The sequence below is a fragment of the Rhipicephalus sanguineus genome, chromosome 9, assembly GCF_013339695.2.
Source record: "Rhipicephalus sanguineus isolate Rsan-2018 chromosome 9, BIME_Rsan_1.4, whole genome shotgun sequence".
In the NCBI taxonomy this organism is placed as follows: domain Eukaryota; kingdom Metazoa; phylum Arthropoda; class Arachnida; order Ixodida; family Ixodidae; genus Rhipicephalus; species Rhipicephalus sanguineus.
Genome location: NC_051184.2, coordinates 69018809 through 69037552, shown reverse-complemented (window position 1 = coordinate 69037552; position 18744 = coordinate 69018809). Strand labels below are relative to the sequence as shown.

At 45.8% G+C, this 18744-nt stretch overlaps 1 protein-coding gene across 1 annotated transcript in view; it reads left to right on the top strand.

The window, feature by feature from the left end:
- LOC119405297 (receptor-type tyrosine-protein phosphatase kappa) overlaps positions 1 to 18744 on the top strand; it is a 227174-nt gene that overhangs the window by 73230 nt on the left and 135200 nt on the right. The window contains exons 14-17 of the mRNA XM_049419250.1: positions 43 to 113; positions 3749 to 3974; positions 9629 to 9937; positions 10560 to 10856. Of these exons, the coding sequence (XP_049275207.1) occupies positions 43 to 113; positions 3749 to 3974; positions 9629 to 9937; positions 10560 to 10856 (903 nt within the window). The remainder of the gene's footprint in view (positions 1 to 42; positions 114 to 3748; positions 3975 to 9628; positions 9938 to 10559; positions 10857 to 18744) is intronic.

The following is an 18744-nucleotide window of genomic DNA, read 5'->3' as shown; positions in this document are numbered from 1 at the left end:
AGCTGATAGTATTCTCGTAAAGCGTGCTGCTTTGTGTTTCAGAACCACTGCGGCCTCCTCAAAATGTGGACATAAACAACAGCAGCACGAGAGAAATCATCGTCAGGTGGACGGTAAACCTCTTTGGTTTTCCTTTAAGAGTGCAATTTAGGTTTTCCTACCAGTAATGGAACGTATACTTATTTCAGTGCCTCCGAAAAATGTCGCCATATCAGAAATTATTTTTATGTCCACTTTAACAAAATGAAGAGTCTTCAGACCCTTCTTACGAGCCTTGACTAGCTCCCTATATGGCTCCCTTTAAAGAGACACGAAAACATTATTTGGAGATCTTTACACTCCCGTCGAAGAGTCGTAGGACCCAAAAGATAGATAACGTGCCTCTTTAAGTAGAGTCATATACGTGGGAGGTCAGTTGTAATCATATTCGTAGCGCAAAAAACAAGACGCAGACACAAGTCAGGAACACATATACAGGACGGGCGCTACTGTAGCGTCCGTCCTGTGTATGCGTTCCTTACTTGTGTGTGCGTCTTGTTTTTTGCGCTACGAATATGATTACAAGTGATTCAAACCAACTATCCCGCATCACCGCCGTGGGAGGTCAGGCCTCATCGAAAAAAAAAAACTTATAGGACACTTGAGCTTCGCCTTCAAGAGTAGAACGCGATAGCGTAATCGGGCTCCGTGCGCGTAGCCTCCTCAAGTGCTAGCCTGTCTTTCGTTATCGGTGCATGCCTCAACCGTGCCGGAAGGAACCGAACGTCTGTGTGCTCAACATTGGCCTAAGAATGCTATCCTAGAATGCCTACTGCAAGTACAGCTACGAAGTTCCCACTACGCCGCAATTCTACCTCTTGCAATTCAGCGAAGTGCCCACTATGCGTCCGTAAGGTAACATGCGAACATACACATCTGCTCACTTTGTTGATTCTTTCACTGATGATGATGAATAAAAATGTCTGCGCACTCTGTGAAAGGTTGGCCTTTGAAAACACCCGCTTGTTGCACATTTCACATGTTTTACAGCGAAAGCTGTTATGAGATCATTTCACCGGCGTTTTTGGCGCCGTAGTTGTCCGCCGCCGCCGCCGGTGTCCGTAACCAGTATCGCTCGAAATAAGAAAAAAAACGAAATAAGAAAAAAATTCTAGGATGGAACGAGGTTCGCACCTGGGCCCTCTGCGTGGGAGCCCAGTATTCAACCTCTGAGCCATGCCGGTGCTTGAAACAGCTTTGCAAAAAGGTCCTATACAGGCTTCATGTCGGGAAGAAACCACTTTAGCATATGCAACATAGCGTGGTAGAAGAGTAAAATAAGCACGAAACGTCGAACAACGCGAATTCTGTAACCAGGCGTCACACAATGCGAATTGCGCAACGAGTAGGTTGTTCAATGCTTCCAACCCATTACAAAGGGATCTGCCATAATTCTTCGTCGTCATCAGGCACAGCATCAACAAAGTGCGCATAATGCCTTACATGCGTGAAGCAGGTACCACGGCTCTCCGTAGAATGCGAAAAATGGCACAGTGCCTGCTGCCCTACTTCTCTCAAAAATTACAATGATTTATAGCGTGGATTCCTCGCAAGTGCACTTGTATTGGCTGCCACGGAAGCCCATAAGCGCATGATCCATTTACTCGGGGTCTCAGTAAAATGAGAGTGATTTAGAGCGTAGTGGGTTCCTCGCAAGTGCACTTGTACTTGTTGCCAAGGAAGCCCCTAAGCGCATGATCCATTTCCTCGGGGTCTCAGTAATGTTCTTCGCCCCCCCCCGTCTCTCTCCCACGTCAACGTATGTTATACAGCATGAAGGGAGAGGGAAATAGCGACCGGGCGTCACCCAATGCAAATTACATAACTGGTGGGCCGTTTCAAACTTCCAACCCATTAGAAAGGCTTGATCCATAATTCTTCATCGTCATCAGTCGTCGCGTCAGCAAAGTGCACAGAATGACTTACAGACGTGTAGCTGGTGCCTCACTTCTCCGCAGAATGACGAATAATGGCTTAGTAGGTGCTTCCCAACTTCACAAAAATTGTAATTTATGGCGCAGTGGGTACCTTTCTAGTGTACGTGTATTGTAGCCCCAAGAGAGCTTAACGGGCTCTATAAACGCCGCTCTTCCAGCTTTCGCTGTGACTGTGCTGCGGTTTCAGCGCAGGCCTGGCGTTTTTTTACACGTGGCGCGATTCTATGCTTCTTTCACAGAATATTACGTGCATGAAAGAGACTCCTCCCATTACATGACATTCATATACTTTTTTTTTCGAAGCATGTTCAAGCCTACTTCGCCGATATTGAAGACATTTTTTTACAAAGTGCATGCAGAAACAATGCCTCTAAAAGCCTGGTTAAGCAGCACAGGCAGCTTTGTATCTTCAATTAACTGTCGCCTCTGTGAAGTTCCAGACACTATGGAACATTGCTTCATTAGCTGTAAAGACGCCATCCTCTTTTGGGACGTTCTACAAAGAGCTTTTTAAAAACAACTTCATTTAAATTCTTACGGCATGCGTTATCTCGTGCCACCTAAATGCAATTCTATGCCTGTTGACATGTTCTTATTAATGGGTATGCACAGTCTACAGAAAACTCAAATATTAGATAGGCATGCAGAACCAACGGTATCATCGCGGTCACATTTCATACAATTGACTCAACAGCTAAAAGACCTGTGAACAATTACAGTTTCGGCCCGACTGGTATCAACTGTTCGTGAAATGCACTGCTCTAATACGCATTTAGAACATGGTGTTATATAACACTTCTTGCTATGTAACACTTATTGCGCGCTCACAGAGGTGGCTTTGAATATTTCATACGCTATGTATATACATTAGCAGCATTTACAATGAATACTATATAAGAAAAAAAAAAGCAATGACGTCGCTGTGTGATAGAACACCTCGCTACGCAGAAGGCCTGGGTTTGATTCTTACTCCAACCGAAGTTATTTTTACTATTTATTTTATTTGCATGTTTCTCAATTTTGCGCTCAGGGACAACGATGATTTTTTGCTCAAAACAAAGGGCGCCGACACCGACACCGGAATTTCCGCGAAACGAGCTATTTACCAATATCGTGTTAATAGAGTTAACGCATCCTTTTAAGTAGAGTCATATATTTAGGAGGTCAGCGCTCACCGAAAAGAGTAACACATATTCTTTGTTCTTTTCTTTGAGTGTACGCTACATGTGGGCATTATCGGGCCCTTGCCCAGCCATCGGTTAATTCAGCGCTGAGAGTTTTAAGGAGTCTACAATTTTGGGGCTGTTTATATACATCATTTCTTATCGATGGCACGCGGACCCCTCAGGTGCTTCAGCGCAGCAGAGAGTTCTTCACTGTCACGAGCGAGATGCCGCAAATGGCTAAAGGGCGTGCTTTGAAGGGCGTCGTACCGGCCGTCTTCCGCTGGAGTGGGGCTGCGCACCTACAGTTCCGTACTTTGACCTACAGGACGTCGTCGCCTGCTCTCGAGCGCTCCTCTGTGGCGATTTAATTATCAGATGGCTCGTAGCTTCGTACCTGTTGCTTTTATCGTAAAATTTGCGTTGAAACCGTAGACCACACGAAGGTCACATCGCTCGCTGCAGCGGCCGTGTTTCCTGAAGGAGTGAGCTGCTAGCCTTTCTTCGTATGGCTGTCCAATTTGTTGCTACCGTATTCATTGCTCGCCCTTACGGCGAAATGGTGACGTTTTTTTGTTTGAACTTTTCGCCCATTTTTTTCAACCACAGAATCCTGGCAAGCAGAGCTGGCAGTGCTGGAGTGTGAATGTAGTACTCGAAGTGAATGGTACGCCGGTGGAGTTCAACTTGACCGAGTCTAGCACGAGGCCCAGTGATGTGTACAGTATACCGACGGCTCCGTACACAGCAGTGACAGTCCGACTGCGCCTAAGAACGCCAGACAACAAATACAGTTCGTGGACAAAAACACAACGTGTGACATCAGCTGAGGACGGTAAGTACTTTACTATGATTTTAGCGCTGTATAGCGCCAGAGCTCCTTGCGTTCTGAGCACAAGTTAATGGTGGCTGTGATCAATCTTTGCTACAAAGGAATGCCGCACAAACCATCACCATAATATTATTTTCATTCAAAACAGCACTGCAGCCGCATTCGGAAGCCTATAATTCAGTGGTTCTGAGCAATGGATGTTTCGGAGACCGCTTTTGGACTGATGGAAGTGATGAGGGACCTCTTGCAGCGATAGCAAAAAAGGGGGGTGTCATATATTGACACAACTTGCAGCGTGAAACAGATGCCCTTTTTTCTCCGTGGCCCAGAATGGTCAAACTAAAGTGTCGCGACAATTTGATCTCAACAGCTTGTGAATAAGTTTTGCAATCTCCAGCCACATTCCACCTGTTTCTAGCTATGCCCGCTCTTCAACTATGCAAGCTTGAAAAAGCACATGTCGTAGAAAATTGCAACCAAACCTTTACAGCCATGTCATGGAGAAGGAAAAACATAAGTCAGCATCGCCGAAGTGCAAAACTATTATGCCGTGAAGCCTACCAAAAATTTGAAGGGGCCGCTGTCAGTGCTCATAGTGTGACTTCAAAAAGGACGTTTCTTTTACTTTTTTGTTCGAAGATGAGTTTCGCGGACTACCTAGAGTCCACGAAGCCTGGGTTCTCATGTGGCGACCCCCTGGGGTCCCTACATCAGAACCACTGGTCTAATTATTTATCATTGCAATGTTCCGTACGCCATTTAAATAGATCCGTATGATTTGCTAGTACAATATGATGGATTATGTGTGGAAAACATATAAATCGCATTGAGTTTCTGTGAGGATCACAGGAAAAAGTTCAAGACTTGCTGGAACGCTTACAAAACTTTTCAATGGAGCTCTCTATTCACTATGGCTGCTAAATTCCCTCGAGGTTTTTTTAAATATTCATTATGACTTATGTTCCTTCTGACCTCTTGAGCCAATAAAAAGCAGAATTTTTTAGGTGTGTTCACACATTACACTGAACACTATGAAAGTCGTGCTGTAATTTTCAATGCTGCTGTGAAACTTTCCCTGTAGAGTCCCTCAGTGATTTGTTGTAAGTCATATCTCTTCTGTAGATGATCAGCAAAATGTCATTTGCTATATCACAGGTCGTAACGCTGTTAGTCTTGGCGCGATAGTCTTCCCAATTTAGCATCGCATATCGTTCACACTGATGGCCAGCAAGTAAACTTTTGAGAGAAGATCTTTCTCCGCACTTTTTTTTCTTTACTCAGCCGGTATTTTTTTAGTCTTTCCGAAACACATCGTTATTGGGGCTCACGTGCTCTTTGTAAGTGTTTTGTGAAGACGTTTGCAGAGCATTTCGTGATAGTAGGTTTAGTTCATTATAAGGTAAATATGATTTACGGAGAGGTATAAAGTATATATGATTCACAGAGACATGAGTCAATGCTGGTAGGGGGTAATGTATTAGCTAACGCTTAATGTGACTATCGAAGTATAACCTCTTGTAAAAACCAGTGACACCATAACGCAGAAGGATTAATTCTGACTATATACCTGCGTGTGTACAATGTTCCTTCATCATGGATATTTCACTGCTTTGCGCTAACCGTGATAGTGTGAGATATTCTCCGCCAAAGCTCAATTAGAACGGCGCAGCTTTCTATGCTACTGCAAGTGACAGAAATCGCTAAAGTTGCCCTAACGTCGTAGCGGACATCCTAGCGTAATGCCGCCGCGGTGGTCAGCTGTTGACCCGAAAGACGCGGGTTCGCTCTCCAGCCTCCGCGTTCGCATTAAGATGGAGGCGAAATTCTGGACGCCCGCAAACTATACCATATCAGTACACGTTAAAGACCCCATAATATTGAAATTTCCCGAGCCCTCCGCTACCACGTATCTCATAATGATGGCACGGTCTTGGTACGTAAACCTTCGAAATTATTATCATTATTATTGTTAATTTTATAGAGTTATGGCGTCCGGCTGACTCCGGTGGAATACATTTCTTCGGAACAGAGCCTCTTTGAGACACTTTATTCAGCAGCACTACAGTATTACTAGTTGCGTAGAAAACCGTATGCACTTGCACTCAACGTGAAAGCTGTAGGAAGTGCGAACCAGTGATTCGCCTGCCCTCCGGCGACGATGGTGTACACGGGCAAGCAAGCGCTGGCGTTCCAAACGTGAAGCCTGCTAGGCGTCCATGGCGGGGAGGGTAACCTTCACTTGTGATGCAGTGGCGCCCTCTCTGCTCCTCCTCATCGTCACTTCCCTTTTCCACCCTCTTGCTATGCTATACTATAGACGGCTATGCTATGCTTTACCCTTCCCTCCTCCTTTCCTTCCTCCTCACCATCATTTCCAATTTCCAGTCCTTGTTCATCATAAGCCTGACTGCCCCCACATCAGGGCAAAGGCATCTTCCATGTTCCGCCAATCAACCCGGTCCTGTCCTTGCTGGTGCCACGTTATACCCGCAAACTTCTTAATCTCATCTGCGCATCTAATCTCTTTATCCCCTCGCGCGTTTGCCATGTCTTGGAATCCAGTGAGTTACTGATAATGACGAGCGATTATCTTGCCTATGCGCTAAATGTACTGTCCATGTCCCTTCATTCTTGTTTTCGATTAAGATATACTTAACATCCGTTTTTTCCCTTACCCACTCTGCTCTCTTCTTGTCCCTTATGGTTACACCTATCATTTCCCCCTTCATTGCTCGCTGTAACATCCAAAATTTAAGTAGAGTCCTCTTTGTAAGCCTCCAGGCTTCTGCTCCGTAGATAAGTACCGGTGAGATGGAGCTGTCATATACAATGCCTTTCTCTTAAGCGATAGTGGTAAACTACCGTTCATGATTTAGAACGCCTGCCGGATGTGATCGCCCCAAATTCTTATCCTTCTAGTTACTTGACTCAGGGTTCGGCTCCGTGGTAACTACCTGTCCTAAGTAGATGTATTCCTTTACCCCCTGCAGTGCCTCGCTACCTATCGCAAGCGCTGTTCTCTTCCGAGACTGTTGTACATTACTTTTGTTTTGTGCATATTAATTTTCAGACCTACCATTATACGTTCGTTGCCCAATTCAGTAATCATGGGCGGCAATTAGTCCCCTGTGGTACCCACCAATGCAATGTCATCGGCGAATCGCAGGTTACTAAGGCAGTCTCCATTATCTTGTATCCCTAACTGTTCCCACTCTAGATCTCTGAAAACTTTCTGTAAGCATGCCGTGAATAGCATTGGGGAGATCGTGTCTCCCTGCCTTGCACCTTTCTTTATTGGACTGTTGTCTCTTCATTTATGGAGTACTATGGCAGCAGTGAAGCCTGTGCAGATTTCCTCCAGTATTTACTGCCCCTGCTATCCTATAATATACACCGCCATGCTATGCTTTACACTCTCCCTCCTCCGTTCTCGCTCCCCTTTTCCAGCCCTTGCTATTCTGTAGTATAGACGGTTATGCTATGTTTTACCCTCCCCTTCTCCTTTGTATCCTCCACATCTATCCTCCTCACCCTCACTTTTCTTTGCCACCCCTTGCTGTACTTTACAGTACACGGCTATGCTAAGATTTACCCTCCCATTCTCCTTTCCGCCCTCATCACCCTCACTTCAGCTTCTCACCCCCCTGCTATATTGTACTATACATGGTTACGCTATGTTTTCACCCACCTCATCCTTTCCTTTCTCCTGACTCTCATTTCTCTTTGCCTCCCCCTTGTTACATCATACACGGCTATGCTATGATCTACCTTTTCTCACCTCCTTTCCTTACATCACTCTTCCACACCCTAACTTTACTTTTTCACCCCTGTCTGTAATGCACTAAACATGATTATGCTATGCTTTACCCTTCACGCCTCCTTTTCTTCCTTTTACTCTCACACCTCTGCTCCACACCCCCACTTCCCTCTTTCACCCCTTTGCTATACGATAGTATTCATGGCTGGGCTGCACATGATTTTGCATGCGTGCCGTTATACAGGACTATGCTCTGCTTTACCCTCCCCTCATCCTTTCCCTCCTCCTCCCCCGCACGTCTCTTTCCCGCACCCTTACTATGCAATGCATGGCTGTGCTACACATGATTTGCCTGCGTGGCTATACTATGCTTTACCTCTTCCTTCCTCCTTTCTCTCTTTCTCATCCCCACATCACTACACCTAACTCTTACTTTCTTTTGCCACCCTCATGCTATACTGTAATATACATGGTTGTGCTATACATGGCTATGCTATACATGGTTTTACCATCGTGACGCTGATCGACATGACATGACAGCAAACGACAGCATACGACAGGCCGGGCCCCTAAAGTGCTCCGCACTTAAAATTACGGGCCATTCCGCTCCGTGAAGGTGGACGACCAGCGAAGCGCTGTTGGACACGGCACAGATGACACAGAATTGCGAACCGTAGCCAATCACACACCCTCTAAATAAATCCGACATGTGTCTTCAGAAAATTCGTTTTTTAATTTAGCGTATGCTCCTTTTAAAGTTGTCCACTTGAGCAGCACGGTGCTTGCGTATTTTTGCCGCATTCTCCATTTCGCGACATTAGCCGTCTTGTTCGGCTTGTCACATACATTTGCCATTTCGTGCAGGAACTTAATAGGCGTTTGCTGCCCGTGTGTTCCCCTCTTCATTTTTAGTGGAACGGCGGTGAATGATGGCTTTTTCTAATGTTTGAGGCTCGTACATTTTCGTTGACGCACAGAAAAATTTATATATATATATATATATATATATATATATATATATATATATATATATGTGTGTGTGTGTGTGTGTGTGTGTGTGTGTGTGTGTGTGTGTGTGTGTGTGTGTGTGTGTGTGTGTGTGTGTGTGTGTGTGTGTGTGTTCTCCATAAAACAACGTAGCAAACTTACCTAGTTGCTGCCATGGCGCAGCACTTACCCTTTATACGTAATTCTATAAGTTAGAGGCACGCGCTCCTATAAAACAATATGGTAATCCCAGACATTTTATCAGACATGTTGCAACCAAAAAGAGCCGAATTTGAAAAGCTTTTCTTTCGCGAGCGCCTTGTGTCGCTGACTCTCTGTCTTCATTAATCATATCCAGCGCCGGAATTGGCTGAAGTTGCGCCTTACTTGCAAGTCTCACGGAAGAGGATTTTCTTAAATTCTTGCCAACTTTCCTAAGAGGTCTGCTAGAACCTTAAAACCTGTCTACAGACGAAGATGGCCGTGCTGCACCGCAAGGAAACAACCAGTGCTTGCGCCAGACTTCAACCCCCCCCCCCCGCCTCTCTCCTCCCCCTCCCACCTAAAAAAACATCACGAGCCCTTTCATTCGCTAGAACCTTCGCAGTGCTCCTGCGACATAAATATCAAGTCTAAGCTAGAACATAAATCAGAGCAATGACATCGCAACGATGTTTCTACATTGGACTGCTTTAGTAAGGCGGCTTTTAGTTCTTTGCCAGCAGCATCGGGAAGGCGTCGTCTTCAATGCCCTTTAAGATGAGCCTGATCTTGTCGGCATCCGCTATTTTGACGTCAATGCGGTGGCATAGGGTACAATATTCACACTTACGCAGTACTCGACATAGGTACACTTTTCTTTTCGTGTGGTTTCGGATGCGCAAGTTGACGTTTCTGTCTCTCTTCCACGCAGCTCCTGGCATGGTGGCCTACGTAAAGCTCCTTCGAAATGGCTCCCGGAACGCGACTGTCTCTTGGGGCCCTCCGGAACAAAAGAACGGCGTTATTCGAAACTATCACGTCGTCTACAGGCCACTGGCGTTGCGTATACAGCCTTGTCAAGCACTTGACCAAATAGACACGACAGTGATGGTGCCACCGACGAGTCACAGCGTGGACCTGACGCCACTGCGCCCCTACACCAAGTACCATTTTTCCGTATCAGCCGTCACCATCAAGCACGGCCCTGAGACGACCGCGACTTTCGACACGGACCAAGCGCGTGAGTTCGTTTTGGTGTTATAAGCCTGACGCGCAATTTAAGAACCCCTCTCACGTGGCTTCGTTCTACTTTGCAAACGGGCAATGATGTTGCAGATTTCTCACAGTTTCGAGGCTGCCGCTCTTTTGGCATCTCACAGCTCTGTGATCTAATTCCTCCTCCATGCTGATCGATATAGCGCCTTTCGCAACCGTGTAAACATTCAGTGTGATGCGTATGCAATCAATTGCCAAACGCAGACAATCTGGTTGCATGCAGCCAGTATGACACCTATGTCACCTTTTCGATGCTCGTTCTTTTATTTTTATTTATTTATTATTTTTTGAAAGAAGTGATTTTTACGCTAAGTGAGCCGTCATCAACGGATTATGCTCGCCAAAGCATCTTTCAAGCTTTAAATGCGCAACGCCTGGTAAGGGGACGGATGTCGTAATGATGTTCAGTGCACAACCCATCGATTCGCGAAGTGGTAAACGTTTTCTCGTAATCTGATCTAAAACGAGAAAAGAAAAACAGTTAACACTGCAATATTTTCATTTGGCTACATGCGCGCTCGTTAATTTCACTTGCGACCATGACAAAGTAATGAGAAAAAGTTGTCAATGTTGCATTACTACTGCAGTCCCTGAGGGAGTGCCAACTCAGCTGCACTACACAAACATTGCACGGAACACCGACACGCTAACCTGGGCCGAGGTACCCTGCGGACAGCGCAACGGGCCCATCACATCCTACTATGTGGAAATGGACAGCATTGACCCTTGGGAAACCGAGCTGCGACAAACGATGGTCAATTGGACGTCGATAACCTACCGGGACCTGCTGCCTTACACTCGATACCAAGCAAAGTTGTATGCCCAGAACGGTGCTGGTCGATCGCCATTGTTCGCCTCCACGAACTTCACAACGCCTTCTGCTCGTAAGTTCTGTGGCTCACTCCTTTATGAGGGTGATACTTTTATTGTTGTCAGTACACTCTAAAACATTCATGTGCAAGAGGGAAGCGCCAGGGGTGGGGGGATTACTGCGTTTTCATAAAATTAAAGCTGAGATGCGCGAAGTAGGGCAAAGGTGCAAGCCCAAGGCGAGTATGAGCACACTTTCATGCCCCTTTGTCTTGCCCTTCGCTGTACAACGCTGGCAATATGTAAATAAATTCATACCTATCTGAAACCAGCAAAAATCTCTCTTAATAGAAGCTCATGAGGTTCATGTGTAGTTGCTTAGTCTTCCACTCATCTAGAATTTCGTCTCCTCAAAGAAGTGGTGTTGAAGAATGTGCTAATAAACTTGAAATCATGAGTTGTATCAACAGGTAGATGCTACATGCTTATTGGTTTACATCCGCTGCTTAAAGGGGTCATGGAGCACCCCTTGGGCTTGTTGAAGAAAACATCCTGCGGAAAGCTGACACAGCTATGAACTGCTCAGCCAAATATTGCAGTCGTGCGCGCCACGTAAAGGCTGCAAGGAGAGCGCGAAGTTGCTGTTTTCTCAGGCGCCCTCTTTTCGAACAGAGGCCGGTTCTCACTCTCGCCGGTGGGCGGAGCGCCTGCCGGTTGACGTCGCGTCTGCTTCTCCGCGTAGCAAAAGACATAGCATCCTCATTGGCTGATAGCCGACATAAATCGAGAGCGGTGTTCAGATCAGATGCGCTTCTTGCCACAGGGTGCCGCCACTTGTCGGCGCCGCACTCCTCAGTCTGCTAACTTTTCACGGTAGCCACACCCGCGCACGCGAATCACAGCGGGAGAGCGATCGCGTTTCACGACGCGCGCTGACGTAACTTCTTTCCCCCGTGCCATCCCTCCCTGTGTAGCTTCCAGTGCGCTCGTCGGGACGAGAAAAGAGAGAAAGCGCTGAAAGCGTGCGCCAAGCCCCCGTAACTTCGCTCGTTCTTGACGGTTCGAGAAATTTTTGAGGCAATCGATTCGGGAGGCAGTAAACTCCGATAATGAGGTTATTAGATCATTACTTGGAAAAGTGGGTCATGACCCTTTTAATGTGCTCTTTGTGCGATATTTTTCATTGTCTGTTAATAAAGTGTACTTTTTGTGTGCAATAATTTACTATTATGTAGTATTGTTCTGTGCACTGTAGTTAGCTACAATTAATCCTGTATTTACCTTGCTCTTAATCTGTATTTCCGCCCCTCCCCTCTACAATGTACAATGTACCCTGAGGGTCTCACAAATAAATAAATAAATAAATTAGAAAGAGCAGAGGGTAAAACAAATTATTGCAAGCATAACGCTTGAAAACAGTTTAGCTTCTAGACCAGACGTCTCCAAGATCACCTCAGCTAGCAGGCCGCTTTCACGAAAGTTAGTCCTGCAAGAGTCTGGACAGCGAAAGTCGGAGTGCGGTGGTGGGTGGGGGGACTTAGTGCAAATTGCTAGCTAACATTGCTATTTTAAAGGCAGCCTTTGCCATATATTCTCTATGGGTCAAATCTGGAGGTGACTTGGCGTCAAGGTTCGACCAACATATTGGTGCCGGTCTGGCTGAATTTGGACGCCAGTTCCGAATTATGGAGTTTTTGTTTCACGGTTATGTTTCAAGACATGGTGACCGCATAGGTGCCTCACCAAACGAATGCTTCCGACCATTCGTATATATATATATATATATATATATATATATATATAGTCACGTGTTTGGAACACCTGTTCCTGACACATTCCGTAGTATGTAGGCTACAGTCGTGCGCATGTTTAGCGTGGACACGGAAGCACATGCCAAGAGGTTCTGTCAGCCACGCGTACCTATGCCAAGATAAGATCTTCGCGTGTGCGGTTTTGCGGTGCGGTTGTTTCATTATCGAGTGCATAGCGCCATCGGTAACTGCCTGTGACAAAGTCGCGCTTAGGCGAAGCGTTGCACACGATGGTAAATTAGTCTCACGCAGAGGCGTAGCCAAGGGGGGGGGGGGGTTCAACCCCCCCCCCCCCCCGAAATTTTTCAGTTTTGCTGCGTATATATACACGCACACATACAAACGCACGCACGAACACACATAAAGTATGGTTGAACCCCCCCCCCCCCCCCGTAAAAAATTTCTGGCTACGCCCCTGGTCTCACGGTTTACGCACCGCGCGCGGGCCGCGCCTCGCAATAGTGTAGGTAGCCGTCGCTGATAGTACCGCGCAGCATGCGCTGCCGTATTCACGCTACGCGTGAGCACGAGTGTACTACGTTGACGACTACGAAACTATTTTTTAATAATTCCTGGGATTTTATGTGCACGCCACGGTGTAAACCTCCGGCAAATTCGACAAGCCAGTGTTGAACGTGCACTGACATCGCACGCTACACGGGCATCTAGAATTTCGTCTCCATCGACACGCGACACCGAGGCCGGGATCGAATCCGAGCACTTCGAAATTATGCACTGGTAGGCGCTTTTCGAAATCACGCCAGCGTGAATTTATGCATCAGAGCGGTACTTAAATAATTTGCATTTAGGAATCTTAAGATCGCTAGCTTAGCTTACATCAGGCGCATGGTAAAGAAGCGGTTATGGTAAAAATGCGTTCAGGTCAAAATGAACGCAACCCTAAAATCAGAGAGGAAAAAAATGAATGAGAGAAACGCTCTCCCTCCGCGTTCATCGTTTTTTGTTTCGTCGCGGTTCACAAGGAATTTTCTTTTGTCACTTTCACAGTTATTTTTTCCTGGAAAACATGGGCGTGTTTTCTCGGTTGGTTAGTCCTGCACTCGAGCTAGAGAAAATTGGTCTCCTTGATAAAAACGGCACAACATGTACGTCCCATGCCATAAAATAAGTGATCTAATGTGCTATGAATACCATAATGATTTTAGAAACAGTATTTTAATAAGAACAGCAAGGAAGTTCTTCCAACTTTCTTTAGTTATTAGTGGCATCGACACTCTATCATAATTACTGATGTTCAGAATATGCACGGCATTAAAAAATCTGCATTTCTGCTTGCTACCACAGCTACTCCATTGTAATTCATTCATTCATTCATTCATTCATTCATTCATTCATTCATTCATTCATTCATTCATTCATTCATTCATTCATTAAATTTTTCTCCACAGCAATTAAAATACATGCTCTGACAGGAGCCAAGAAGAAAAGCCGATACTTGACGGCTTGAGGAGAACATTGTTCCCGGTTTTGGCATCGAAAGCAGTCGTTCGACACCATCATTATTGAACAGTGAGGATACACAAGTGTACATTTTGATAGATAGCGTTATGCAGTGTGGGAATAGTAAGGAACTAATACCAGAAACAGATGGAGCAAATACAGGAGAGAAACGGAATATGCGTACATGGTTGTATACGTTCCTCGCTGTCCTTATTCTTAAAAAAAAAAAAAAAGAAAGAAAGAGAGAGAAAATAAAACTAGGTCCTATACGCAAGAACTTCTTTAAGGTAGCGAATAGCATAACAAGTTGTGGTCGATAAGCTTTGGCTATAAAAATTTCAGAACTAAGGTCATCATTCAGCATCCAAACCAATAGGTTTTGTAATATTTCAATGTCATAGTTGGTTAAAGCGTGCCGCTACAAAATAAAACCATGGAATGTTATCGCAATACGTACATGTAGAAATAATTTTTGTTACCTCACACAAGCGGAAATAGAATAAAATTGACGAATTATCTGCGATAACATATTAATGGATCTGTTTCTTATTAAGTAACGCTGTAGAACACCAGTTCATTGACCCTTTAACTCTCTGACAGAAGAATCTACATTTGCGCGCATTGGTAGTTTTTTTTTCTAAATTTCTGAACCGTGCCCTTAAACAAAGTTGTTGGTGGCATCAAAAATACACGTCCAAATTTGCTTCCTGTAAAAAAATCTAATAATGATCGGTGGTAAGGTCCACGGATCCAGCGGTCGAAGTCAGGTGCTTTGCTAGGCCTGAGGCCAGTTGAACGGAGGTGGCAAAGATGGCTTAGTTGCAGGCCTGTGCACGGTAGTAATTCAACGTCGTGATGGAGTAGTGCAAACCTCGACGGCAAAAAAAAATTCATCCACGATTACGGTACTGCCTAATACAAATTCTGAGCGCAGCTGTTTAGGTTCTTGATTTTGCGATAAGTCGAGACAAACAGTTTAACAGGGACACGTATATATGTATAGTTGCATACCACTCTTCATTTTCCACAACTCTTTCTTTAAGGAACACTCCTCCGCCAGTAGCGTGACTGGCACGGACAACTTTGTGCAGCTCATTTCACTCTAACCGCCGCAGACGGAGCGTAGAGCGACTACCTCGCTAACCGGGAGACCGCGGATGGCAGCACGTGGACGCGTTCCACAACAGCCGCCGCAGAGAGGCCTGCTTTCATGCAGCGCTTTATTTCCATATATGGCATTGTTGGACGTCCTCGCCGAATAACGTATTGATAACGTCATCGGCGACCGCACGACGCCACGCTCTACTGTGGCGCCACTAGTGGCCACCGCGGAACCTGTTGTCTCGCCACTGTCGTTCCCTCCTCCTCGCGGTCTCCTCGCTATCGCCGTCTTTCACCCTGCGCTGCGCTCTGCGTTCGCTCTCTTTCGTCCTCGTTCACTCTGCCGGTTACGACGACGCCGAAGCCGTTCAACGCAGGAACGGGGGTCTGAGAGCTGCGCTCTAGAACAAAACAAGGCAAGATAGCGCTGAACTCTCAACTAACTTTTGTATTCTGAAACTGTAAAAACAAGGTTCTGTGAAATGATTAGAAAGCGGCCTGAATATTTGCTGGTACATCCTACTTACATTATTTGAATTTTATTTTGAATTTTTGAATTCACTGCTACCACAAATACGTAACGTACATAAACAACGAGGATGGTACATAGGATTGAAGCTGCATAATGGCAGCTTGACTAGTCCCACCTCGCCGTGAAGTACAAGCAGAAATATGGCAAAAATGTTCAAGGATGGCAAGGGTGCTCATACACTTTTAGCAATGTTGAGAAAAAATATGCAGCAAAACAAAAACAAAAAAAAAACGAATTTAGAAATTTCAAGCAACAGGAAAAATATTTTGCTAGGGACACACAAGGAGCGTTACCAGTTCGAGTAATGTAAAAATGTGTTTTAAGGAAAAAAGGCATGTTTTATCACGTAGTTTATACTTATATAGCGCTGAGGGATGACACAAAGCATTTGAAGACCATAGTTCGTGCGTGGGCGCATAACTGCCTAAAGCTTGTTGTATCGGTTAAGGCGAGAAGATTGGATTATTTTCAAGTTCGCAATGTTCCCGATATGAGTGGTGCCCTTAGTTGTTTCACGATTGAAAAAAACGCCAGGCCTGCGCTGAAACCGCAGCACAGTCACAGCGAAAGCTGGAAGAGCGGCGTTTCTAGAGCCCGTTGCAAGCTGTCTTGGGGCTACAATACAAGTACACTAGAAAGGTAACCACTAAGCCATAAATCACAATTTTTGTGAAGTTGGGTACCACCTACTAAGCCATTATTCTTCATTCTGCGGAGAAGCGAGGCACCAGCTACACGTCTGTAAGGCATTATGTGCACTTTGTTGAGCGACGACTGATGACGATGAAGAATTATGGCTCAGCCCTTTGTAATGGGTTGGAAGCTTTAAACAGCCCACCAGTTATGTAATTTGCCTTGGTTGACGGCCGGTCGCTATTTCCTTCCCTCTCCCGTCATGCTGTATAACATACGTTGACGTGGGAAAGAGACGGGGGGGGGGCGCAGAACTTTACTGAGAACCCGAGGAAATATGGATCATGCGCTTATGGGCTTCATAGGCAATCAATACAAGTGCACTTGCGAGGAACCCACTACGCTATACATCATTGTAATTTTAATGAGACCCCGAGGAAATGAATCATGCGCTTATGGGCTTCCTTGGCAACCAATACAAGTGCACTTGCGGGGAACCCACTACTCTATAAATCAGTGTAATTTTTGAGAAGTAGGGCAGCAGGCTCTGTGCCATTTTCCGTCGTTCTACGGAGAGCCGTGGTACCTGCTAAACGCATGTAAGGCATTATGCGCACTTTGTTAATGCTGTGTCTGATGACGACGAAGAATTATGGGAGATTCTTTTGTAATGGGTTGGAAGCATTCAACAACCTACTCGTTGCGCAATTCGCATTGTGTGACGCCTGGTTACAGAATTCGCGTTGTGCGACGCTTGGTGCTTATTTTACTCTTCTACCACGCTATATTGCATATGAAAAAGTGGTTCCTTCCCGACATGAAGCCTGTATAGGACCTTTTTGCAAAGCAGTTTCAAGCACCGGCATGGCTCAGAGGTTGAATACTGGGCTCCCACGCAGAGGGCCCAGGTTGGAACCTCGTTCCAACCTGGAATTTTTTTCTTATTTCGTTTTTTTTCTTATTTCGAGCGATACTGGTTACGGACACCGGCGGCGGCGGCGGACAACTACGGCGCCAAAAACGGCAGGTGAAATGATCTCATAACAGCTTTCGCTGTAAAAAAACATATCAGCTAGCACTCGTATAGTTAGTAGACTGAATATTTTAAATTTGAGAAATAGATCATACGTATGTCCACTGTAAGGTAGGTCAGCAATAGACCGTAAGGTTATTACAGCGAAGGCTGTTATGAGATCATTTCACCGGCCGTTTTTGGCGCCGTAGTTGTCCGCCGCCGCCGCCGCTGCCGCCGCCGCCGCCGCCGCTGCTGGTGTCCGTAACCAGTATCGATCGAAATAAGAAAAAAAAACGAAATAAGAAAAAAATTCCAGGATGGAACGAGGTTCGAACCTGGGCCCTCTGCGTGGGAGCCCAGTATTCAACCTCTGAGCCATGCCGGTGCTTGAAACTGCTTTGCAAAAAGGTCCTATACAGGCTTCATGTCGGGAAGGAACCACATTAGCATATGCAATATAGCGTGGTAGAAGAGTAAAATAAGCACCAAGCGTCGCACAACGCGAATTCTGTAACGAGGCGTCACACAATGCGAATTGCGCAACGAGTAGGTTGTGAAATGCTTCCAACCCATTACAAAAACCTCTGCCATAATTCTTCGTCGTCATCAGGCACAACATCAACAAAGTGCGCATAATGCCTTACATGCGTTTAGCAGGTACCACGGATCTCCGTAAAATGACGAAAAAATGACACAGTGCCTGCTGCCCTACTTCTCAAAAATTAGAATGATTTAGAGCGTAGTGGGTTCCTCGCAAGTGCACTTGTATTGGTTGCCAAGGAAGCCTATAAGCGCAGATCCATTTCCTCGGGGTATCAGTAAAATTACAATGCTTTATAGCGTAGTGGGTTCCTCTCAAGTGCACTTGGATTGGTTGCCAAGGAAGCCCATGAGCGCATGATCCATTTCCTCGGGGTCTCAGTAAAGTTGTTCGCCCACCCCTCCCGTCTCTCTCCCACGTCAACGTATGTTATACAGCATCACGGGAGAAAGAAATAGTGAGCGGGCGTCACCCAATGAAATTACATAACTGGTGGGCCGTTTAGAGCTTCCAACCCATTACAAAGAGCTGAGCCATAATTCTTCATCGTCATCAGTCGTCGCGTCAACAAAGTTCACATAATGCCTTACAGACGTGTAGCTGGTGCCTCGCTTCTCCACAGAATGACGAATAATGGCTTAGTAGGTGCTTCCCAACTTCACAAAAATTGTGATTTATGGCGTAGTGGGTACCTTTCTAGTCTACTTGTATTGTAGCCCCAAGAGAGCTTACAAGGGGCTCTAGAAACGCCGCTCTTCCAGCTTTCGTTGTGACTGTGCTGCGGTTTCAGCGCAGGCCTGGCGTTTTTGCTGACCCCAAGCCATAATTCTTCATGCTCCAAAGCCCGAAAGCCACTATGCCCTTTTTG